Source organism: Camponotus floridanus, unplaced genomic scaffold, assembly GCF_003227725.1.
Source record: "Camponotus floridanus strain SB8 unplaced genomic scaffold, Cflo_v7.5 scaffold111, whole genome shotgun sequence".
Taxonomy (NCBI): domain Eukaryota; kingdom Metazoa; phylum Arthropoda; class Insecta; order Hymenoptera; family Formicidae; genus Camponotus; species Camponotus floridanus.
This window is the reverse complement of record NW_020229228.1, coordinates 158,281-175,973: the sequence shown is the minus strand read 5'-3', so window position 1 is coordinate 175,973 and position 17,693 is coordinate 158,281. Positions and strand designations below refer to the sequence as shown.

Here is a 17,693-nt window from a genome sequence, read left to right as displayed (position 1 = left end):
TAAAAAGAACAGACTCATTGACACACACACACATACATACATACACGCACACTATATCACAAACATATCCCATAAATACACGTATACATACATACATATATATATATATACACACATATATAAAATCTTTTTCATATTTCTTTTTAATTTACTTTTTTTAAACACATTTTAAGAATAATTTCTTTTTAATTGCATGATCCTATATAAAACGTATGTAACACTACACATGGATTCTCAAGAATGATTTTGCTATTACTGCATACAAAACTAAGTAATTACAATTTTTAGAAAAATTTTTAAACTGTGATTAAGAATTTTAGAATTAAATTTAGAAAATCTAGACTTTACTTGTGAAAATTCACATTTCATTTGACATATAAATATGATGCAAACAATATAAATGTTATTATCTAATTTATTTATTGACAAATGCAATTGCATGTATTAAAATTATTTTTTTATATTTTGTTACAAATTTATAATAGACAAATATACATTATATAATATATATAATTTTGTCATGTAGTATTTAAAGTATATATAAAAATATTGCAAGTATATGTAAAATACTGCATATTGTTATCTTAGAAATATAAAATCACATGCCCAAAAAGAATTTAAAAAATATTATAATATATATGGTTTTTTTACCGTATCTTTTAGTATAACAAACAAAATTACATATACACAATGTTACATGTTAATCTTCTCTTTTTCCTTTTGTTACATCAGATTCTTAAGTAAAACAGTTGAAAATATATAGATAAAAATACAGATATTGTTGAAGGGAAGACTGATTACAGTAGATATATCAAGAGAAAGAGTTTTGAATATAAAATAATCCTTTGTAAAATCAATTAACTGTTACACAAAATACATTGGTAAATTTGCCATTTTTGTATTAAATCTTTCCTGTATCTCCCTTAATCTATCGTCATTATCACTGTAACTAAAAAAAGTAAATTATTACTGTAACCTAACTAAAAATGTTGCCAAAAATTACTGATATAATATAATTACTGAATAGTAATCAATTTATATTATTGTGATCAATTGCTTACCCATGTAATAAAACTTTTCCACGATATGCTGCCAAATGAGCGTAATAAGTTGGCACTGGATAGCTTACCGTTCTCGTACAGCGTGCATACATGTGGCAAAGATAATATGTCAATTCTTCTATCTCATTTTCGGTAAAATTAGAATCGTTACATATGCACTTGTATTTGGTAGGCCTAGCAGTACCCTGTATTTATGATACAGTATTGATAATATTATAAAACTTTATTTAATGAATAAATAAATATCTTTACTGCATAAAATTAATTACTCAAGACATATTTCTTAAAGAAGATTACTATAATTAAAGTAGATTACAACTCTATTCACATTAAGAACTAATTATTAATTATTATTATTTCCTCTATCAGTATATTTAATATCTTTCTAATATTGAAATTTATATTTATAGTTATATAAACAAATCTTTGTGACCAATAACTTTACCTGAATACTCGCATGTGAGACGAGATAAAAATCGAAATGACTTGGATGAGTAATTTCACTATCAACAATCGTGCCTGCTTTCACATTCATGTTTTTGTCATCCGAAATTATCTGACCTCGACTGTCACAAGTTGGGAAAAGACGCACATGATGTCTTTTTTGAACAATTAAACAGGTAATTTCAATATCACATTTACATTTGTTTTTATATGCATCTCTAATAGCTTCTATTTCGTAATGCATAACTTGTGGCAATTGTCCTTCGCTAACTCCATCTCTATATATTAAAATATAAATAAGCATTATAAATGTATGATAAAAAACGCGATATTTTAATTCTAATAGACTTTTATATATTATATTAGACTGCAAACAGTGATCTTGCTAAAGACAAAACTAGGGTAAATATTTACAAATAAAATATAATTACTACATTAATGAGTAGAATAAATCCAAAATATCACTTAATACTTATCTATGATGATTAATTAATTTGTCTATACGTGAAAAATATATTTTATATCTTAATAATTCCCGTAAATTGAAATGTGAGATAAAGTGTACATTAATCCAATTTATATTATGTTAAATTGTAAACGGTTGTCCTTTGATATTAGCGGTTTAGATATAAATATAATATTATGGTATAAGATATTTTGAATCTTGACACAAATATTACATACAAGATTGAACCAAATTACACACCGATAATAAATGATTCTCTCTGGTAAACGCGATGTTTTATCTTTATAAATTGACAGTTGAACATCTATTATATTTTTAAGATCCATGATTATTTCTTGTTTGGATGGTAGAACTTTATGTATAACATTATATTGGAGGCCATCAATATCATTACTTGCAGTAACCTAAATTAATAATATTTTCATTGATATATTCATATGAAGTGCTGTTTAAATTATGCTGTTATAATTATGCTTACTGCAGCTATAGAGGGTTTATCCTCATCATAAGATGGATGAGTTACATCAGCACCAACAAACATGCAAATTTTTTCAAAACATTTTGGTCTGAAAGAAAAAATATATTTTTCGAGATTATTATAAAAAGTATTATCCCTGTAAAATAGTAAAATACCAATATTACTTACCTTGGATCTAGTGTATGATTAATGCCATTTAGTTTTGTATTTATTTTTAGAAGAATGTTTCTTATTATTGATCTTTCGGATTTCCCAGCGACTACTACGTTATTGAAATTACTGAATTTTATACACTGTGTCAAGATACCTAGTTCCAACTCAGCAATTTGTTTTATCTCGTCTAAAATAAATATAATTTTAAATTGATTTATTTAAAATTAAAATACAATAGAAAAAATACTATATGCTTACTGTATATTGTGCCTGGAGAATTTGGTATGATTACTATTATCAGTTTAAATTTTTTATTTTCCTGAAAATATTTTTTAATATCTATTGATTTCTTCACAAAACATTTGAATTTTCCAATATCAGTATTAGTATTAGTATTTCCAGTATCAGTATCAGTATTAGTATTACCTACACGGATACCAACATTTTCCGCTAAAAAAATCTGATTTTAATATAACAATGTAAAAATAATTTATATAATGTAATATACATATAACCGATTTTTCGAATATTTAAATTTACAGTTGTACAAATTAATATCAATTTTTTCGAATTAATGTTTTTTTTCATTAATACAAACTTTAAGACATTTTAACTTGATTTTTCATATACTGTATTAATTTTTATTAATTTTCGTGTATTTTACCATGAAATATTAATTTTTCCATAAATTGTGTCATTTTATTAAATATGTTATGCTCATTCTTATCACTTATACAGAGAATAGCCCATTGATTTTTTTCTAAATTTATCGGTTGTTTAAATCCTTGCATTTGCCATGTTCCTTTGCTTACATTTACTTTTCTATTGGCATATATTATGTTTGGAGCGTTTAAGATCCTAGCTTTCACTGTTTCCATTTTTTTTTCGACAGACAATTGAAATTCATGTTCCATAATCTCATTATTATTATTCACAAGTTTGTCAAACTACAAATATACATAAAATAAATTATGATACAACATTTTTAATATAATAATATGAAATCTTTACCACTGTCTTTTCTATCTCCTCTTTACGGTCAAGTGCAGTTTCCTTAATCATTTTACTAGTTTGTTCGTCGTTCAACTTTTTAACAGATTGACCACTCACAATAGTACATAACTGTATAAAAATTCGAGCGAATATTATATTTAATTTTATTAGTTTTACATTTCTAGTAAATATAAAAGCAGCTTACGCACTTCGGGAGGCAAATAAGTTTGTTGTCCTTTCACAACTAGACATGGCCAATTGGGGTTTTTTAAAGGGTGCTTATAATGTTTCAAAAAATAATTAGCTACTGTCAATTTCGTTCCATATTGTTCCTTTGGCTGTTTATATATAAATGTTTGTTCGTTAAGTTTTTGACCTATTCCATCTAAGCGATATGACAGTTCCTTATTAGATCTAGGTATTTTATAAGTCACTTTTAAGTCCTTCAATAATTTATTAATTGCATAATTATCATAGCGTAGTGAATAGAATAGTGTGTCAACTTTTTGAGGTAGGATAAATGCTTTATGAACAACTAAAAGAGAAATATAAAAAATATACACATATAACACAAATTGACAAAGATATTTAATATATCTAATTTGCAGCTTAAAATTCTTGTAAAATTTTAACATTATTTAAGTTCGCCAATTAACGATATTTTACCGTCTACATTTAAATATATTTGCTGCCCAAGTATAACGGATAAAAATCCGCCGCGCTCCACCTTTAATCCATCAGTTTGAGGAAACTCCTCCTTATTATATAACTTATCATCTAGCTTATCTGGCCAGAAAAATGATCTTCCAACCTATAATAATAATACATAACATTTTATATTCTATCACTATAATGTATTTTATATTATATATATTTTTAATGTGTTTTTACACACACACACACACACACACGTATATATACATACATACACATACATATATATTGTATATATAATATTGAATGTACTTTTTTCTCATTCAAAAATTTATATTTTATATTGCATTATATATATATATATATATATATATATATATATAATGCAATATAAAATATAAATTTTTGAATGAGAAAAAGTATATTCAATATTATATGTACCTACACCATTCCTTAAAACGTAAATGTATAATTAATCTGTCATGAATCATGAGTTTACTTATTATATTCATATAAAAATTAATATTTGAATTATATTTATAATTATTAAATTACTATTAACTGCTTACATTTATATGTTCTGACTCTGGTTTATGACGCATGATGATATCTAGAACTTGTATACCAGTTTGATATCCATCAACTTCATCAAGACTGGATGGTAAATTTCTTGTCCAACTAAGATCGATTTCAGCTACTTTTTTTAAGATAACTTTAAATTTTCTTAAATGTCTATTACACTCGGCAGGGCATCGTTCATTACATGTCGAAATCTCAACAATAGTTTCAAACTATGCAAAATAATAAAAAAAATACTATACTTAAGAGAAATAATGCAAAATTTGTTTCATACTTTGCACTTATTCTATAATTAAATATTGATTAAATAATGAGAAATTTTTTTTTAATGAGAAATTTTTATAGATAAATTTCATGACTATTGAAAAAATATATACATGTATTGCCTACTACTTACAATATTGGGATTGGATTTAAAAGGTAGATCATATGCACTGTATGCATTTTTCCTTCCATCAAATGCTGGATATCTCATTTCAAAATGTTGAAGTCTACATTTTTCAAAAATGTTTCTACATAATTTTTTAGGAAACCTGTTTAATATTGTTTGATCATTCTTTCGTAAGGTAATATCTACATCATAATGAATAGCTTTTTTTAGAAAATTATTCTTAAAAATAATTTTAAACATATTTGTGTTAACTGTTATAAAGGCTGTTTCAGAGGATGATTGTTTCTTTTGCCTCTTCGGTATACGAGCTTGACAGTCTTTTATTGTGGAAGATGCCATATCTAATTCTCGAGTTCCCTTTAATGTAAGTTGAGATAGCTGAAAAAAAATGATAATTTACAAAATGTTTAATGAATTAACAGAAATAATGTATTAGATTTCAAACTCCATTTATAATAAATATTTTTTATAACTATATAAGTAATTAATGTTTAGTTATTTTACAGCGGCTAAAGTATCTGGTGTTATTTGCTGCTGTTGTTGCATATTATTGTCTCTAATATGTTGTTGTTGTTGATTCCATATTCTTTGTTGTTGGTCCTTCCTTCTTTGCGGTTGAGAAGAACTAAATTGTTGTTGCTGTGATTTGTCCTGGCGGTGTTGTTGTTTCATATATGGCTGTTGGTTGCTTGCTTGTACTGATTGATTCCAACTTCTTTGTTGTTGGTCCTTCTTTACTTGATGTTGTTGAAAAGATTTCAATTGTTGTTGTGAAGATTGTTTATGTAGACTGAGGCTTCGTGCTTTATCTTGCCATGGCTGAGGTAGATTTTCTGATCTTCTTTGTGATATTTGATGTTGTGGATGACTCTGTGTTGCACTTTGCTGTGATTTGTTCTGGCGGCGTTGTCGGTTCACATGTGACCATTGGTTGTACTTGTACTTGCTTGCTGATTGATCCCAACTTCTTTGTTGTTGATCCTTCTTTCCTTGATGCTGTTGAAAAGATCTCAATTGTTCTTGCTGTTGTGATATTTGATTTTGTGATCTTGTCTGTTGTTGTTGTGGAAATTGTTCCTGTAGACTTCGTGCTTCATCTTGCCATGGCTGAGGTAGATTTTCTGATCTTCTTTGTTGATGTTGTGAAAATTGTTGCTCTTGTAAAGATGAATCTGGTGATTGTTCCTCTTGTAGAGGTAAACCTGGCAATATATATTTGTATACACCTTTATATATACTCTTTGTGTACACATCTTGAATAGCCTATACTAAACAAGTTTTTAAATTTATACTAATGTCAGTGACATATTTCTTTAATTCAACTATTAATCACAAAAAGCTTAAATATATTTTTCTTTTCAAATAAGAATCTCTTAAATTTTATTTCAGGTATGTATACAGGATAAGGATATCGTGAATACATTACACTTTAAAAAAATAAGATCAAAACTTCTATATTGATTTTAACTTGTTGTTATCACCTTGAAAAATTGTCATTGTAACTTTGAAATATGGAACTTTTAAGTAAATTCGCGTTATTTACTTCACATAATTTATATACTAACGTTCTTTTTTAATTCTAACAAATAGTATAATACATGAGTACAATAGTATAATACATGAATTATTCAGAAACTGACCAAATATATTGGATGATGCAATTTAAGCGAATGATCTATAAATAAACTGATCTCTGCAACGCATATAATATAATGACTTTACATACCTTGTCTATGCATTTTAATCTTATTGTTAGTTTAATTCGTCAATATTTCTGGAAAATTGCCTCAAATGTATTGCCGGTGACGCTAATTTATCAGCGATTTTGTAATTGTGTAGTCGTAAGTAGGTATATTTCTCTATCGTCCTTGACAACCTCTATTTCACATAAGAGCTTATCCTCGAATGCTTACTTTACACAGTTATAATGTCACCGTGACTCATGATACGAGAGCACGAAATTCAAAATTGTTCATCGATATTATTATAGAATTTCAAATGATTTTCGCATGCGCGAAGTGTAATTCCAATTTCCAATAATGCTGTAGAGGGCATTTCAGAAGTTTCCGTTGGATTCAGTGGTCAGTGGCATAACCACTAACCACAGATATCACAGTCACAGAATCAGTTGTTTTTATAGTGTTCTATAATTTTAAATTCTTCCAGATTTATTTTTTTACATTTTTTTCTAGACTAAATTTACATAAATTATAATTAATTTCAATTTAAATAAGGAGTTATATATAATCTGCGTAATTTCCGCTGTAGAAAGAAAAGAAAAAGGTGTTTATTTCCTAATTATTTAGCAAATATGGGTACGTACTGGCATTAAATTTGCAAAATTACTTGAATGTCACATGAAATCATTTAGAGATAAAACATATTTTAAATCAGGAGAAAAATATAACATTATTATTTATTAAGGGACATTTTAACTATATTACAATTCAACAATTTTTCTTAATTTTTCCATATTTTATTATTAATACTAATACTATTATGTTACAGCTGTTAGCAGTGGAGTGTCATTTGTATTATCTTCGATATTGACAGTACTATTGTTTTCTGGAATGCAAATGTACAAAGTTTGGCTTGGTTCATCACAGTTGGGAACTGTATTAGGAGGATGGGTCGGATCATTATTGTTCATGTGTACATTAACTGCTGTTGGAAATCTTGAAAGCACTTTATTTGGAAAGTCCTTTCAACAGAAATTACTTCCAGAAGGTATGTATGAAAGCAACATTATTTCTTCAATATAAAATTAATTTATATTAATATACATGTATATATAAAGATAAGTTTCTCTTTTTTAATATAGATGTTATATGTATAATATGAATAACTCATTATTTTGTTGCAGTGGTTTTCTCACTGACTTTAAGTCTGATTGCTTCTGCTCTGATTCATCGTGTATCTACTACAACATGTTTAATATTTTCTATGATTGCACTCTATTACATGAATCGTATTTCTCAAGAAACATATGGTGTATCTATACAAAATCCAGTAGTACATTCTAAGAAACGCAAATGAATATATTTGTGTATATATACTCTTTTTTTTTTATATATTATATAATGCATCTCACATAAAAACTTCCAATTTATAATATAAATTTAATATCAAACATATATATATATATATATATATATATATATATATATATAAAAGTTACTTGATATTTGTCAAGGTATAATACAATGATGTGGTTTTTGTGCAATTTTTACTAAAAATAAATTTTAATACACTATTAACTATGCGTATAAGAATTTATTAATTTGTAGCCCTTAAAAAAAAATATTGATTGATGAAATGTTCATGTTAGGAATAATGTATGATTATATATTATAATATTTACATGGCGAATCTTAAATAATATGAAAAACAGAAATAATGAAAATACATTTTTATTGCAGATTTTATTTTCCTGTTTTTCTATGCTTCTCAGCTTCTTCTTTATCACTGAAATACTCAAAAGTTTCATCTGAATCTTCCATCTGAACTGCATGTGATTTATGGTTATCCGTTACTTGTTTTATTTGCTCATTGTTAGTATTATGTTCGGGCATTACTCGTTTATAAATTGCCATTGCCTACAATATATGATACAAGATTTTAATTATGCTATTATTAAATCTATAATAAGTGATGGCAAAATAATGGTTTATCAAGTGGCAAACCTGTGCTACAAATGTCGAAACATCTCCTACGTTGCTCGGTAATATCAATGTGTTATTAACTTTTGCTAATTTGTTGAATGCATTGACATATTGTTCTGCTATGCTTAGAGCTGCCGCATTTTTTGCGTCCGTCGCACCAAGAGCATTTGCAACTACTTGTAATCCCTTTGCTCGTGCCTCTGCTACCGCTACTACTGCAGCAGCTTCTCCAGTAGCTCTATTTATCTGTTCTTGCCTTGCTGCTTCTATAATGATAATCAAATCCCTGTTTTAAAAATTATATATATATATATATATATATATATATATATATATATATTTGTGCAGAAATATAAATATATATTTTTCAGATTATAGATTACAAAAAAAACAATATAAGATTCGCTCATATTAATTAAAAATCATACTGAGAACTTAAATAATACAGTACCTGAAGCTAAAATTCGTGCAAGTCGTTTGCCCTCTGCTACATTTACTTCAGCATCTCTAACACCTTCAGATTCTAATATAGCAGCACGTTTCTTCCGTTCGGCTTCTACTTGCATTTGCATTGCTTCCTGCACCCGTGGTGGTAATCTTATATCGCCTGACATATAATTAGAAATGTTAATTAAAAATTTTTAAAATATTTTAAAAATTTATTCTAATATTTTCTAATTAAGTGAAATTATTTTGATGTAATTATATAAATTTTTTTAACTTACGTATCTCATATCGTAAACATGTTATTCCCCAAGCATTACTGGCCTTGTTAATACTTTCAACAATAGAAACATTTAATTCTTCTCTCTCCCTAAATACTTTATCTAAAGGTATTTTTCCTAATTCAGATCTCATGGTGGTTTGCGCTACTTGAATTATAGCAAATTCAGCATCTTCAACACCATAAGATGTTAAATAAGGATCAGTTACTTTTAAGTATAATACAGCATCAATACTTAGAGTCACATTATCTAAAAAATAAAAAAAAGTAAAATTACAAGTCATTACACAATTAATACAAGTATCATATTTAGAATCAATATATTTGATAATTGATAAATTATATTCTCACCTGATGTAACTGCACTTTGTTGTGGTACATCTATCGCCATTTCCTTCAAAATTTGTACATATTTAACTTTATCGACAACGGGAAATAAAATATTTAAACCTGGTTCTAAAATTTTATGGAATTTTCCCATTCTTTCTACAATCCATGCCTAAATAAAATATTCCATTTTCAATTAAAAGTTATTTCACTCAAACTTTAATTAATTTGATTGACAATCAATTTAATTGGCATATCCAATTTAATCTAGATTATTATATACATATATAACAAATTAATAATTTTATTACTAATAAAATAATATTAATAAAATACAAGTATTACTTAATGAATTATTTGTCAACTGAATTAACTGGAGTATAGTCAAATTAGTTTTAAATACTATTTGTTATAATTTCACGTATAGTTTTATTACAAATATTTACAAATTAAATAAATTTGGCTAAAAATGATTTTTTAAAAATTCTAATAGTTCAAAATTACATTAAAGCAAATATAAATAATTCGTGATAATTATACAAACATATTGTATTAAACAATTACGTACCTGTTGTTGAGGAACAAACATTATGATAGTGTTTATTGGAGTTAATGGTTTATATCGGGAATTTTGTGTCACCGAACTAAACTTTTTATTTCTTACATTTACAAACGTTGAGTCCTACAAAATGCACTTTTTGTAAATTTTCGAGAATTTCAAATTTTGCATCTATGACAACTAGCTATGAAAAAATCTCTTTACCTTGACAAATCCGAGATTTCTTGCCAATACTACTGCACTACCAGTCGCTGCGCGCTTATACATTTTTTAAAATTATATTAAACTATGTCTTGTATATTTTTAAAATATCAGAATATTTATAGGTTATGACGGTTATGATAAGAACATGTAGCACAATGCCTTTGGAAGATAATCTGCCATTGGCCGCCATAGAAAATCTAACATGACAGAGAAAAATAACTCTAAAATATATGTATGCCCATAATAATATAATTGACCAATCAGGACAAAGAATTTTTTGTTTCCTCTGTTCTGATTGGTTAATCATTAGTAGATTCCAAGGGGCAAATTTTGGAACATAACTCATCTACGCGTTATTTCCAAGAGACTATCGCGAATCACATCTAGATATTCGTACATTCGTGACTCAAACTGGGCTACAATTTAATTTTTGTAAGTGTAAAATATATGTGAAACATAAATATACATAGGATTATAAATATACATGAATTAAAAAATATAAATAATAATAAAAATTTTTAAGATATACCGATTAGATATCGAATGGGGAACTTCTGTTGCTTACTTCATCAAGATTTTGAGAATCTCTATCGGATAGCCAATTAAATTGATGTGTCAAAGCTTGTGTCGTGCCATTAATGGAAAAAGGTTGGTAAAGTATCGAATATATATGAATTTGATATATGAAAATGAATTAATAATTGTGATATATTGACTTTTAAAAAATTTTTTAATAATCTATAATGACAGAGAGAAGGAAAATGCTAGTGAAACAGCAATTTTTGAATAATTTTGTGTATAAACATACCTGATAAATTATATGAAGTATTACTTTTTTGAAAATTTCCTCGGAATTTATTTTTGTATACGAACATGTTTGTTCATTGAATGTGTATTCATATACAAAAGATTTCATTAAATATATATATATATATATATAATAAAATATATACAATCTATGTTATATTTAAAAACAAATCAAATAGTTTTGCAATTATCTCCAAACAAGATGTTTATAAATAAATTTTAAATATTAATTAAAAATTCATATATTTTTTCATTTAATCAATTATTTATGTTATAATAATTAAATAATTAATTATTTAAATTATTAATTAATTATATAATAATTATTTTTGACAGTTAAATTTGGCGCTTTTTGTTTCTGTCCATTCTATTAAAACCATGCGTCACTCATTTTTGCTTGTCTTTATTATATCAATTATGTAAAAAATATTGTAAAAAAAGTATAAATCACAATATTTTTGTATATATTAAAGTGAATATATATTAACTTACATCGTATAATAGATCTTTATCTACTAACTTTTTTTAAATTTAGAAATTACGTGATTTGGTTCTCTTCGTTTGGAATTATATAAATATATATACGTAATTCTTATAAAATAATTAGCACAAACAAGATCTTTATATTTAAAATTGTAATCGTAATATTTAATTATGACTTATAAATTATACAATATTTTTTATATATTTATAATTCCTTTCTCGTTTCTATTTCTTTTTTCCAGGTTTTTCATATTCAAACTTTGCGTTCGTAAAGTCACTGAGAAGCTACTTTCAAAGAAGCGATCTGATTGGCCGGGAGGAAAAGGAGCGGAGTTATATCGATCCGAATATATACGTTACGACGATGTATCGGAACCGAATTTTTTATCGATATCTTATCGCTAATCGCCGAGTTGGAGTATCACATTGACGTTGCACTGTCGTTCGGACTATGCAACGTTAAGGATAGTGTCGTTAGCAAGGTAAAGAACATACAAATATAGGCGCGCGATATATTGTACGTCGACGGTGGTTAAATATAGTGTATGTGTATACATTGAAGGCATCTGTCACGTCGATGCGCGCCATCTTTGGAGCCATCCGGGAAGCGGCCGCTGTTGTCACCGGATGCCCTATTTAGCCTGATTTAGCCGCCTCTGTCCTTCAATCCGAGGCGCATTTTCAATAAGAACGCTGTGATTATACGAGATATGTGGTCTTGCGTGTGTGAAGAACGTGTGATTTTTCCGTGGGAAAAGTGAGACCGTCGTTGAACACGAAAGCCGACAACGGATCGTCTCGCAGGTGAGTCCAGGCCGATATTTACGTCAAATTATCCGTCGTCCGTCCAGCGCACATCCAAAACCGAACGCGTCGTGATCGTTTATATACGCGGCGTTTAACAAATGTATGTGTATGTGTGTGTGTGTGTGTTGTGTGTGTATTATGTATATACATATATATACATATGTATACATATATGTATCGAGCGTCGATCGCAGAGTCGTTATGTCGCGCGAAACGGATATGTACGACCTTAAAGGAAGTCGAGCTTATGTAAGACGACTTGGTGTGCTTTGTCGTGTCGCATTTCCTGTTACGATGCGCAACCTACCATATTGCACGGTAACGGTTTTATATCTCTGCTTGGTTTCCCCTCTCAAAACGTTCAATTAATAATATTTCTGTCAGAGAGGTGATGCCAGGTTCGCTTGAAAAATATGTATTTCTCCATTTTAAATTGATTTAATTAATACGAGAAAGAAAGAGAGATGGAGAGCGATTTCGAAAATAATTGGAATAAAAGATAAATAATAAAAGATAAATAATATAATAAATAATAAAGATATCTCTTGAGAATCTGCACTACCTGTTGTCGCGGAAAGACTATTATCGAGCGTAACTTGCTTGTTTTTTTGTCAGATTTTAACCGCGTAAAAATGTATATATTAGATAGAAACAGAGAGAGAGAGAGAGAGAGAGAGAGAGAAGAGATAGTGGTAGATATCACGAATGAGTATTTTAATAATATTTAACGTTTGTCAAATCAAGGTAAAACTGCACTTGTGCGCCAACACGAACGGCGTTCTCCATTGCAGATGTATAGTCATTGTGGGTGCGCAAACGAGGAGAAAGTCCCAGAGGCGTGCACTCTTGCATTCTTGGTGCATTCCATGTTGTTCGAGATTTACGTTCTCTAACTCGTAGCGTCGAATAAATAACAACTTTTAATAGCGACGAGGAGGCTGAGAATAAGAATAATAGACACCGAGAGATACATGGATGGAAAATATATATCCGTGACGTGTCGTATATTTTTTGATAGTATACTTTATCAGGGATATTACTTTTCTGTCCCTTTTACAATAGACAATCGCGTATTTCGATTTGCGCGGAATAAGGGAGGGAAAATGCGACCCCATGTTTACGTTTGACCCGGCGAGCATGAGAGCGATAAATATAAATTTTTCGTCTTACGTGTAGGCGAAAATGGATCCTACGCCATTTGCTCCGTTTCTCTTATCACATAGCGACGAATATAAAAAGTCATTCTCCCGATGAAATCTAAACTCGAACTGACGAAATTGCATCAGTTGTCTCAAGTCTCTTCGTTTTATCTTACGATTCTTGAAATCGATATAATTCGATAAGTAGAGAGAGAGTTTAGATTCTCGCGTATTAATTCGCGACGATGAAGAAACGTCGCAGGCCTTCGTCAAGTGTCATTCTTCCATTTATTTACAGCGGCGAAAATTAAATTTGCTGGTAGTTCTTCGATTTTCCGCTCCCGAGAACTTTTTTCTTCACCATTCTTTTCGATTAACACATACATTCCATTAGTATTCGAGTACCTAACGGATCCAGCGAGATGGTATCTAGGGTGTATGTGTGCGCGAGTTATATGTTTATGCACTACGTGGCATGACTAGGGAGCGCGCGACAAAGCTAATCGATGTTAACCGAAAGAGAATTGCGAGCATTTTTTTCTCGTTCGCGAATGATGGAAACGTTCGCGGGATAAGCTCGGACGAGAATTTTGGGCGCGCGAGTCGAGTATCGTGAAAAAAAAAAAAAAGAAAAAAATATTCGATACGAATGCCTCTTGGTGACGCGCGACAAAAGCAGCGCCGCGAAAATATAATCCGGTCTTTTTTCCCCTCGCCTCTCCACTTTCTCGCCTCTCTCTTTTTCTCTCTCTTTTTCTTTCTCTCTCTCTTTCTGTACGGCTCGTGCGACGAATAGAAAAGGTTAGGTTGTTCACGTGAGGCAGGCTGGGTGACGCGACCGAGTACTATAGTAAAGGGCGAATCGCTGATTGCCCGAGCGATAAATGTCTCTAAAAATATTAAATTTATCTCGATGTGCACGTAGATACATGGATACATATGTATGTTTGCAGCTACAGATACGCATAATTCTATGATCTATACGAGTATTTCAGAATTTTTTCATTCGTCAAAATACTCTCCGTGTATTTAAATATTAAATTAAACAAAAATATTAAGTTAAAACACCTCAAGGGAGATAGACTAGTTTAATAGATTTAATAAAAATTTTTTTGTATATATTCTTTTTAGATGTGTGTGTGTGTGTGTGTGTGTGTGTGTGTGTGTGTGTGTGTGTGTGTGTGTAGATTCTCTTCTGATTGATTTTAATTAAATTCGTAAAATTGAGATTGGGAAAATAGAAATGTATAGGGGAAAAATTGATAATGTTACCATTTAATTTACTTAAAATATTAATTATCTTCATTTTAATATTTTGTTAATGATGTCATCAAGAAAATTTTGTTTGACAAAATTATGTTTATTTGTTTTTATCTCTATCTTTTCTTTTTAAACCATAGTTGAACAGATATAGAAACACTTGTTATTCATGACATGCACAAATTATATTTCAAATTGTTTATAGAAAAACGTGAAAGATGTGTGTGTGCGCGGTTTGTAAATCGTTAAAGCCAAGACTTGATTGCACCAACATTATTTTGAATTTAAGCGAGATTTAAATACATATCTATCTTTATCTTTCCCTCTAAATAAATAAAGACAGTCACATATTTAAGTCTCGCTTAATGCCAAAATAACATTCGTGCAATCAGATGTTAGTCTCTTTTTTATTACTTTTTTCCAATGAAGCAACATTTGACGTATATGTTGTATAATATAATATTCTAATAAATGCAGATTTTGTTTTAAAAAAATATTATTGTTTTATTATCTTAAAGTATTTATTCTACAAAAATAAATAAATAAATATTCTATAAAATTTATTAAAATATTTTTAATTATTTTAATAAATTAACTAATTTATTTTATGAATTGCATTTTAGAGAACGTATACCTCGAAAATTGCTTTATTTCTTCTTACTATATTCTTATTTATTTCAAAAATCTGATAAAAAATTTTTTATACCGATATACACATACATAAGGTAAAAATTTCTCTATATTTTAAAATAAATTTCTTTAACGTTATTATTTTTAAATTCAATATATTTATTTAGGTTAAAGATATTTAGGTTAAATAAATTTTTAAATACATTCAATTTATACATCAAAATATATCTTATAATGATAATATTTTATTTTAATTATTATTAATTTTGGTTATTATTATAAATCGGATGATCCTTCTATATAATTCAACGCTTTTATATTCAAGAAATTCATCTCATTTAAATATTCATTCTTCAATCTCGTTTAAATAAATAAAATTTTTAATAAGTAGAAGTATTTATAAAATATAAAAGTAATTATCATATTAAATTTTTTAATATTTATGTATGTGGATAATCACACATGTGCTAGTAGAAATAGATTTAAAAGAGGAAGAATAGGGCAGAGAAACTACGGTATCCCGATGCTTTCACTCAAATCACGCTTTCGCGGATTATAAAACTTGTGCACACATTCTTGCTTTATGCAAAAAAAATATAGCGTACATTTATCTATTCTTATGTTACTCCATCGGTGTCCTCTTTACTGTAGGCGAGAAAATTATCAAAAGCTATCTGAGGCGAGAGCACCTGATCTAAGGGCTATAGAAATTGCTAATGAAACATCCCTTGCCATGTAGAGCAGATAAGCTTATGGCAATGAACAGATTGAGATTCAGGGTTGCTATTGAGCTCTTAACAGGCCACTGACAGGTGATTCTAAGGGCTTATATGTTCAACCTGGGAATCACGAGGCAAAAAGAATGTCATGGGGATGATAAAGAGGACAGCATTTCTCGTGTTTTTACGCTAATACATAAAAGACATAGATACAACGCTCTATATATTTCCAGAATTTAAAGATTTAGAAAGATGAGAATAAATATTATAAATCTATCGAGCATGTTATTAATTTCTCTTATGAATATATTATTTTGAGCATATTATTAATTTCTCTTATGAATATATAATATGTTATATATATTATTTTATTTATTTTCTCGTTGTGTCAATGACATTTTATAATTTGCAAAACGCAATGCGGATTATTTTTAATAATACACGCATATCTTCTGCAATTTTTAATTTGCCGGCGGATCTATTAATATTAAAACTTGTTATTTTTATACGCGATGAGACATAGCCTTAGATTGACTTTTTTATTAATTCTTTTGTGCAACAAGTTTTGTGCAACAAGTTGATAATTTTTTTTATTACAATGTGCTATTCTTATGCTCAACGGAAATCAGACGATATTATTGATGTCTACAAGTGTGAGACATAAATAACAAGTGGCGCGCAATAAGTTTACAATTAATAAAGATTTCAATTAATAATTTCGTTATTAGTAAAACCGAAAAGACATAGAAATAGAATTACATTATATAAATCAAGATAAATATTACGATATGGATGTAATAACTGCAAACTAAAACTTCCCGTTACGTATATTTATTTATTTTTCTTTGTTTACTTGCCGATGTATTAATGATTCATCGGCAAGTGTGGTTAATTAAATTGACGATGTATTCCTTTTCCATGATTATGCATTTTCGATTGAAGTGATTAATCAAGCTTAATTTTGATGTGTGAATTTTTTAAATAAAAAAAAAATAAAATACATATATAAAGAAGAGTAAAGGATTGCATTGCAGTTTCATATTTATTTTACAATTAAGAAGAATTTTGATTTTTAAAACATATTAAAAAATTCATCGAGAGAGAAAAAGTATCGTGAAATTCTTGCGATTTGCTCGCATAGCTTTTTTCCTTT

General features: G+C 28.3%; 4 protein-coding genes across 7 annotated transcripts in view; 2 read left to right on the top strand and 2 right to left on the bottom strand.

Moving 5' to 3' along the window:
* Positions 1-621: 621 nt before the first annotated feature.
* On the bottom strand, positions 622-7,116 carry LOC105248627 (protein argonaute-2-like). The gene is made up of 15 exons (XM_020026687.2): positions 6,946-7,116; positions 5,724-6,421; positions 5,226-5,597; positions 4,819-5,040; positions 4,262-4,406; positions 3,805-4,130; positions 3,614-3,724; positions 3,267-3,549; positions 2,861-3,052; positions 2,618-2,789; positions 2,450-2,537; positions 2,212-2,375; positions 1,507-1,783; positions 1,062-1,246; positions 622-949 (listed from the first exon to the last, which is right to left on the bottom strand). Exons 1-15 carry the CDS (start codon positions 6,956-6,958, stop codon positions 865-867), a joined length of 3,333 nt encoding a protein of 1,110 aa, XP_019882246.1. The 5' UTR covers positions 6,959-7,116; the 3' UTR covers positions 622-864.
* Positions 6,605-8,316, top strand: LOC105248629 (protein KRTCAP2 homolog). 2 transcript variants are annotated; one of them, XM_011253523.3, is made up of 3 exons: positions 6,605-7,064; positions 7,728-7,946; positions 8,083-8,316. In XM_011253523.3, the coding sequence occupies exons 1-3, from the start codon at positions 6,932-6,934 to the stop codon at positions 8,253-8,255; spliced, it is 525 nt and encodes a 174-aa protein (XP_011251825.1). In that variant the 5' UTR covers positions 6,605-6,931; the 3' UTR covers positions 8,256-8,316. The 2 variants fall into 2 exon arrangements, with proteins under 2 accessions (XP_011251825.1, XP_011251826.1); XM_011253524.3 differs by lacking the exon at positions 6,605-7,064 and adding an exon at positions 7,371-7,534.
* A 171-nt stretch (positions 8,317-8,487) lies between these two features.
* On the bottom strand, positions 8,488-14,084 carry LOC105248625 (stomatin-like protein 2, mitochondrial). Its single transcript, XM_011253514.3, has 8 exons — positions 13,963-14,084; positions 10,696-10,892; positions 10,501-10,614; positions 9,957-10,104; positions 9,607-9,855; positions 9,333-9,488; positions 8,903-9,147; positions 8,488-8,815 (listed from the first exon to the last, which is right to left on the bottom strand). The coding sequence occupies exons 2-8, from the start codon at positions 10,756-10,758 to the stop codon at positions 8,642-8,644; spliced, it is 1,149 nt and encodes a 382-aa protein (XP_011251816.2). The 5' UTR covers positions 10,759-10,892; positions 13,963-14,084; the 3' UTR covers positions 8,488-8,641.
* LOC105248626 (protein Gawky) overlaps positions 12,642-17,693 on the top strand; it is a 30,244-nt gene continuing 25,192 nt past the window's right edge. For all 3 annotated transcript variants that reach the window (XM_011253521.3, XM_011253520.3, XM_025414245.1), the window contains exon 1: positions 12,642-12,789. The gene's annotated coding sequence lies outside the window, so the exon portion shown is untranslated. The remainder of the gene's footprint in view (positions 12,790-17,693) is intronic.